At 45.2% G+C, this 7,711-nt stretch overlaps 1 protein-coding gene across 1 annotated transcript; it reads left to right on the top strand.

Moving 5' to 3' along the window:
* The first annotated feature begins 439 nt into the window (after positions 1-439).
* LOC141104810 (uncharacterized) lies at positions 440-4,718 on the top strand. The gene has a single exon (XM_073594575.1). The coding sequence runs from the start codon at positions 1,275-1,277 to the stop codon at positions 3,081-3,083; it is 1,809 nt and encodes a 602-aa protein (XP_073450676.1). The 5' UTR covers positions 440-1,274; the 3' UTR covers positions 3,084-4,718.
* The last annotated feature ends 2,993 nt before the right edge of the window (positions 4,719-7,711 follow it).

Genomic DNA, 7,711 nt, shown 5'->3' with positions numbered 1-7,711 from the left:
TGTACAGAGTGCAGGGTTTAGGGGTGCGCTGTGTACAGAGTGCAGGGTTTAGGGGTGCGCTGTGTACAGAGTGCAGGGTTGAGGAGTGCACTGTGTACAGAGTGCAGGGTTTAGGGGCGCGCTGTGTACAGAGTGCAGGGTTTAGGGGCGCGCTGTGTACAGAGTGCAGGGTTTAGGGGCGCGCTGTGTACAGAGTGCAGGGTTTAGGGGCGCGCTGTGTACAGAGTGCAGGGTTTAGTGGCGCGCTGTGTACAGAGTGCAGGGTTTAGGGGCGCGCTGTGTACAGAGCGCAGGGTTTAGGGGCGCGCTGTGTACAGAGTGCAGGGTTTAGGGGCGCGCTGTGTACAGAGTGCAGGGTTTAGGGGCGCGCTGTGTACAGAGTGCAGGGTTTAGGGGTGCACTGTGTACAGAGTGCAGGGTTCAGCTCTCTTTCACAGTCTATGCACATCTCACTTCCAGCCCTCCTTGGCTCTGACCTCTGCACCACTCTCCCCCATCCCCCAACTCTGTATACCCCACAGCCCTCATCTCCCCGCCCACACACCCTCCAAAACCTTCCTTGTATCTCACCTACCCGGCCCATCTCTAGTACCTCCCGGAACTGTAGGTGGCTCCACCTCTCTCACTTGCAGGGAGGACATTGGTTGGTGTTTGTACACCTGGACACAGATAGGGATCACAATGCCGCTCACCACATGGTGTCCCCTCCCACACTGCACCTGTCTCTGCATCTTCCTTGTCCTCGCTGTGAGTGCCGGGCAGGCAGGGATTGGTGAGAGCCACCGACAGGAAAGCTGTTCTTCTAATCACAGGAGGCTTCTATGTTTACAAGTGATAGTGGTGAGTGGAGAGCGGAGGATGAGAGACGGAGGTGGCAGAACGGAGTTCCACCGTGTTCTGGCTGAAAAAACCTTAGGTGTGAGGGCCACATTGAATAGCCTGGTGGGCCGGATTCAGCCAACAGACCTTGTGTCTGCCCCATGCCCGGGTCTAGCAAGACCTCTGACATAACAATTCTCCCGGGGTTAATTGCTCTGTTGTTTGCTGACTGTGCCGGGTGGAGGGATATGTCTGTATAGTCTCAGACCCAAGTCACTGAGTGCAGTCTCAGGAGATGGGAGGCAGCGGTGTGGGACCTCTGCAACTTGTCTCCAGTAAACATTTAACCTTCCACTGATTACTGAATATCAATATTATGAGCCCTGACCCTTACACTATATAATTTATATTGTACATTACATACTCCTTGGTTGGTTAGGGGAACCAATCTGCTCATGTCTAGTAATAATCTTTGTATTTCTATTTTAGTAGATGGACGGGAGATGAGGAAAACCTCAGAGGATTGTCTCACTTTGTCTCCAGACTGTAAAGTAGAAGATGAGGACATCACACAGTATAGTCCAGGAGAAAACCCGACTACCTCAAATGTCCATCCGGCACCACACAGTGTAGATGGACCATCGTATTCCTCTTATCCTGAGGAACCTCAGATTGTGAGGGACGGTGCCGGACCATCGTATTCCTCTTATCCTGAGGAACCTCAGACTGTGAGGGATGGTGCCGGACCATCGTATTCCTCTTATCCTGAGGAACCTCAGACTGTGAGGGATGGTGCCGTCCTTCCAACAGATAAGAGGTTTCCCTGTACTGAGTGTGGGAAGCGTTTCAGTTCCAAAAGTAGTCTTAATGAGCATAAAAAATCTCACACAGGTAAGAAGCCCCATTCCTGTCCTGAGTGCGGGAAATGTTTTTCACAGAAGGCCCATCTTTACCGACATCAGAGATGTCACACAGGAGAGAAGCCGTATTCCTGTCCTGAGTGCGGGAAATGTTTCCGTTTGAAAGGCAATCTTACTTTACATAAAAGATCTCACAGAGGTGAGAAGCCATATTCTTGTACTGAGTGTGGGAAGAGATTTTCAAACAAATCGCATCTTAACAGTCATCAGAGATATCACACTGGAAAAAAAACATATTTCTGTTCTGAGTGCGATAAATGTTTTTCAAACCAGCCTAAACTTACCGCACATCAAAGATTGCACACAGGAGAGAAACCTTATTCCTGTTCTGAGTGCGGGATATGTTTTTCACATAGGTCCACTCTTTACAGACATATGAGATCTCACACGGGGGAGAAGCCGTATCCCTGTCCTGTGTGCAAAAAACGTTTCATAAGAAAGTGCGATCTTTCCAAACATCAGAGATCTCACACAGGTGAGAAGCCGTATTCCTGTCCTGAGTGCGGGAAATGTTTTTCGCAGACGGCCCTTCTTTATAGACATCAGAGATCGCACACGGGTGAGAAGCCATATTCCTGTACTGAGTGCAAAAAACGTTTCATAAGAAAGTCTGATCTTTCCACACATCAGAGATCTCACACAGGTGAGAAGCCGTATTCCTGTCTTGAGTGTGGTAAATGTTTTTCGCGGAAGGACATTCTTTTTAGACATCAGAGATTGCACACGGGTGAGAAGCCGTATTCCTGTCCTGAATGCGGGAAATGTTTTTCGCAGAAGGCCATTCTTGATACACATCTGAGATCTCACACGGGGGAGAAGCCGTATCCCTGTCCTAAATGTGGGAAATGTTTTTCGCGGACGGCCAATCTTAATGCACATCAGAGATCTCACACGGGGGAGAAGCTGTATTCCTGTCCCGAATGTGGGAAAAGTTTTCTATATAAAAAAGGCCTTGTGATACATCAGAGATCTCACACGGGGGAGAAGCCATATTCCTGTGCTGAGTGCGGGAAATGTTTTTCAGATATGTCCAGTTATTACAGACATCAAAGGTCTCACACGGGGGAGAAGCCGTATTCCTGTCCTGAGTGCGGGAAATTTTTTTCGCGGATGGCCATTCTTTATACACATCAGATATCTCACACAGGGGAGAAGCCGTATTCCTGTCCTGAATGTGGGAAAAGTTTTGTATATAAATCAAACCTTTCCACACATCAGAGGTCTCACAGGAGGAAGAAGCCACTTTCCTCTCCTGAGTACGGGAATTGTCCATCACAGAAGTCCTCTGTTTACAGTCATCTGAGATTGGACACGGAGGAGAACGAACTTTCCTGGTCTGAGTGAGGGGATTGTTCCTCACTGAAGTCCTGTCTTCCTGTACATCAGGGTTCCCACACAACCCTCGAGGTGTATTAGTGAGTGCGGGAAATGTCTTGTATATGAATGTTGCTGGACATGTGGGGAAGAAGCACACCCTGATATACACCTCAGATATACTCCATGGCTGATCTTCATCATGGAAGAAACAGTTGATAAGGAGATCAGAGATCACCAAAGACATGGATGAAGTGTTGTACCGTGTTGGCCATTGATAGCAGGAGAAAAATAAAAATGGAGTCATTAGGCTGAGGACAATTTGTGGTGTAAAAACAGATAGAGGTCTAATATTAAAAAAAATTTAATAATGAATATAACAATTTTGGCTGTATTTTATTTCTTGGTTTTCTTGATTTCCTATGCTCATTGGTTCCATCTAGTGGTCATAATGTTACCACTAGATGGAGCTGAAGATCATAAGAAAATCAATGTGTTCATTAAATTATGGACAGACTTTTTCATGGCTGGGCAAATGTTTTCCACATTTTTAATAACATAGACCCCCCCACCCATGTCCTTCAGCAGACATGGATTGCTACAAATAACTGAGACCATCCTCATCCATTTATGATTACAGTAGACGTTGAACAATATAAATTATTCTAACAATTCTATTCCAACCACTTGTAGCGCCCTCTAGTGTACAGTCTAGTTAGGAGGAAAGTTTATTCTTACTCAGTAGCTGTGTGAGTCTGGGTAATTGGTCGGGGGTTACTGTAGGTCAGGCTGGAGGACTCTACAGGTCAGGCCTCTGGTACCTCCCTGTGGTTGTAGAAGTTACCAAACGTTTCTAGAAGCTAGTGGGTGGAAGCGAAGAGAGGCTATGATCTGAATATTCATGGAAATCTGACCAATCCCCAGGCAGGAGGTGGCTTTGTAGGGTAGCCCATAAATATTGTGGAGCCTGGCCAGCAAGGGAAGGTTTGTTGTTGGGTGGAAGATGGAGTGCTGAAGCTGGATGTCATGGAGCCTAGGAGGGGACCCCGGGGCTGAGGGGGCCCTGCCTCCAGGCTGGAGCTGAGGAAGGAGAGAAGCTGAAGAGAGGAATCTCCACTACCCTTCAGTCTCTCTCTAGGGGACACCCTGGCTATTATGGGAGGACCTGGACAGCAGGAGGCCTGAACAGAAATCTTATCCAAATTCAGGGGACAGTGGGGGTACCTCTACACCCCCCGGGGGCCAAAGAGGGAGAAGGATGCCAGATGCAACATTCAGCAAGCTTTAAAGAGACGGTGTCACAGCTAAGCTCAAGCCCTTATCCTGGGACATGTTGTGAGGCAGCCAGGTGGGCTGGTATTTTCAGTTAAGGGGACATGGAGCTCCTACAAGTATGGGGCTAAATCCCACTAAGGGGACTGGGAGCTCCTATAAGAGGAATTCTTTCTGCAAATATAGGAGAGACTGATATTATTCTAGAGGGGATACAGTCCAGGATTCAGCATTTTCTTTGTATATAGTGAAGGTAGTTTGTCCTCTAGATGTTCTATCATATCAAGTGGGGCATCCCATAATCCCTCTTCCCTGTCCAAGTTGTTTTCCCCAATAAAAACAAGCCCATTGACTGATTTTAAAGTTGGAAAATGCATATTTGCCTGGCTGTGCAGGAATAGGGAGAGCCAAAATCCAGCGGCCCTCTAGGGGGTAGCGCTACACACGGATTTAGAGTAGAAAATACTGCATTTGGCAATTAGGTGGCACTACTTATCACAGCAGCTAGTGCCATCTACTGGCCAGATGCGGTATTTTCCCTTTCAAATCAGTAGAGACCATTCGACCAGCATAGCATATAGCGTAATAACGTTTGGTTTTTTACCCCTATTTAGAGAGAAGGAATGCACATGGACTTTCTCTAGGGGAATTGCTATGCACATTTTTTTATGACTAGACCCCTAAATCTCAGGAGTCGTTTATAGAAAAATGGGAAGTATGTAGCAGATAAATGAACAGACCTCCCAGCAATGTTATTATCAGGCTGCAGCTAGGGGGAGCACATTTTGTTATGTTACAGCCTTATTCCAAAATGGATTAAATTAATTATTTTCCTCAAAGTTCTACAAACAATCCCCCATAATGACAACGTGAAAGAAGTTTGTTTGAAATCTTAGCAAATTTTAAAAATATAAAAAAGGAAAAAATCCCATGTACAGAAGTATCACACCCTTTGCCATTACACTCAACACTGAGCTCAGGTGCATCCTTTTTCCACTGATCATCCTTGGGACATTTCTACAGCTTGATTGGAGTCCACCTGTGGTACATTCAGTTGATTGGACATGATTTGGAAAGGCACACACCTGTCTATATAAGGTCCCACAGGTAACAGTGCATGTCATATACCACTTCCTCCCAGTCTGAATATAGATATTAGATATGCCAAGCGCTCACAAGCACAAAACAGGACGATACTTGTGTAGCTGCTGACATGGACTCTTTTGTTAGGACCAGAATACAGTCTTATATACAGTAGGAGAAGAGGTTCTCCCCTCCTAATCATATTACTTTAACAATACACGTGTAACCAGAAACCTAATTAACATGAGCTAGTTTACTAAATCATTTACCCAGACTAGGTGACTCAGAGACATGACCTTTAGGACAGTCTTGCCGTTTTTTTAGCTCAGAAGACACAATTGACATTATCATAATAGAAACACAGAAAACCTTCTCACAATATCAGAGTTAATTAACACAAACAACAATGGGTGAAAGACTCTTAGAGCCCACACTAGCCTTATTTACAATAAACACATTATAGCAGACAACAGACAGGTGGCTGGAGTTGATGACATCAGCATCTTCTATGAGCCCCAACATTATGAATCAGTCACTATTTATAATATGGCATATACAGGTTTCCCAGAGTCTGTGTGTGTCTTGGGGGGATATGGACCTGAATCCAAAGAAACACCACCTCAAGGGTCCCCAGGCATACAGCTCACAAAGAGCACCGTTCCCCCAAATGCCAGGGCCCATGATCGGTAGGCAAGAGGCTAGCATTCAGTCCCCTCCAAAAGCCTCTGTCCTGGCTAGGTTTGTCACATTTCTTCCCCGTCAAAGGTCTGTGGAGAGAGAAGAACCTTGCAGAAGAACAACTATCTCTGCAGCACTCCACCAATCAGGCCTGTATGGTAGAGAGGCCAGACGGAAGCCACTTCTCAGGAAAAAGGCACATGACAGTAATACTGGGTATGCTATAGGCCCCCTAACCAGAGGGAGGAGGTGGACCTCCTATCACAGTTTGGATTAGCGACAAGGATGGGAAGTGTCATCATAATGGGGGTTTTTATTTATCCAGACATAGACTGGGTGGAGGAAACCACGCATTCATCTAAGGCTCACCAGTTCCTAAAGGTCTTGCAGGACAATTTCATGGGTCAGATGGTAAACGCACCAACTAGAAACAAAGCATTACTAGACCTACTGATTACTAACAATACAGACCTGATCACGGATGTGGAAATACGGGGCAATTTAGGAAACAGCGATCAAAGGTCAATTCGTTTCAGTATAAATCACACAAATAGGAAACATAAGGGGAATAAAAAAACACTGAATTTCAAAAGAGCCAACTTCCCTAAACTACGATCCTTGCTAGAAGATACTAAATGGGATAAAATCTTAGGAACAAAGAACACGGAGGATAAATGGATATGCTTTAAGAGCATATTAAATAAGGGCATTAGCCAATGCATCTCAATGGGAAATAAATTCAAAAGAGCTAATAAAAGTCCTGGGTGGCTTAACTCCAAAGTAAAAATGCATAAAAAAAGCAAAGAAGAAGGCCTTCAAAAAATACAAGGCTGAGGATCATCATCAGCATTCCAACTTTACAAAGAATGCAACAAGAGATGTAAGGGTGCAATCAGGGCGGCTAAGATAGAACACGAAAGGCACATAGCGGCGGAGAGTAAAAAAAAATCCCAAGAAATTCTTTAAGTACAAAATAGTAAAAGAGGGAGGACAGACCATATTGGTCCCATAAAGAATGATGAAGGGAATCTGGTTACAAAGGATGGGGAGATGGTGAAGGTATTGAATTTATTCTTTTCCTCAGTCTTCACGAGGGAATAGGGGGGCTTCAGTTCCAAAACTGCAATATTTATCCTCATGACACATCACAGGAAGCACCTCCATGGTTAACAGAGGACAGAATTAGAAATAGACTTGAAAAACGTAACATTAATAAGTCACCGGGACCAGATGGCTTGCACCTGAGGATCCTTAAGGAACTCAGTCAAGTAATTGCCAGACCATTGTTCCTAATTTCTACGACCAGTCTACTGACTGGAAAGGTACCAGCTGATTGGAGAAAAGCCAATGTAGCACCAATATTTTAAAAAGGACCCAAAATACATCCCTGGGAATTACAGACCAGTTAGCCTAACATCAATAGTATGATCAATGCTGCCACTGTGCCCATCAGTTTCCGCCACTGTGCCATCAAACGCAGCCACTGTGCCCATCAAAAGTGTAAGTTTGAAGGTCTATTTGTTTTGAGAAGAAGCACAAGTGTCAACATCAGCACCTAGTCTGTTTACATAAGTCAGTGGAGCTATGGAAAGCTATTCACTAAAAGTTACCAAGTCCAAATTTTC

This window comes from Aquarana catesbeiana, linkage group LG08, assembly GCF_042186555.1.
Source record: "Aquarana catesbeiana isolate 2022-GZ linkage group LG08, ASM4218655v1, whole genome shotgun sequence".
Taxonomy (NCBI): Eukaryota; Metazoa; Chordata; class Amphibia; order Anura; family Ranidae; genus Aquarana; species Aquarana catesbeiana.
Note: the sequence above shows the minus strand (reverse complement) of the source record. Positions and strands in the feature narration are given on the sequence as shown.

What these genes read in the sequence shown, in the direction of transcription:
- LOC141104810 (XM_073594575.1), top strand. Translation starts at nt 1,275, where the DNA reads ATGTCTAGTAATAATCTTTGTATTTCTATTTTAGTAGATGGACGGGAG.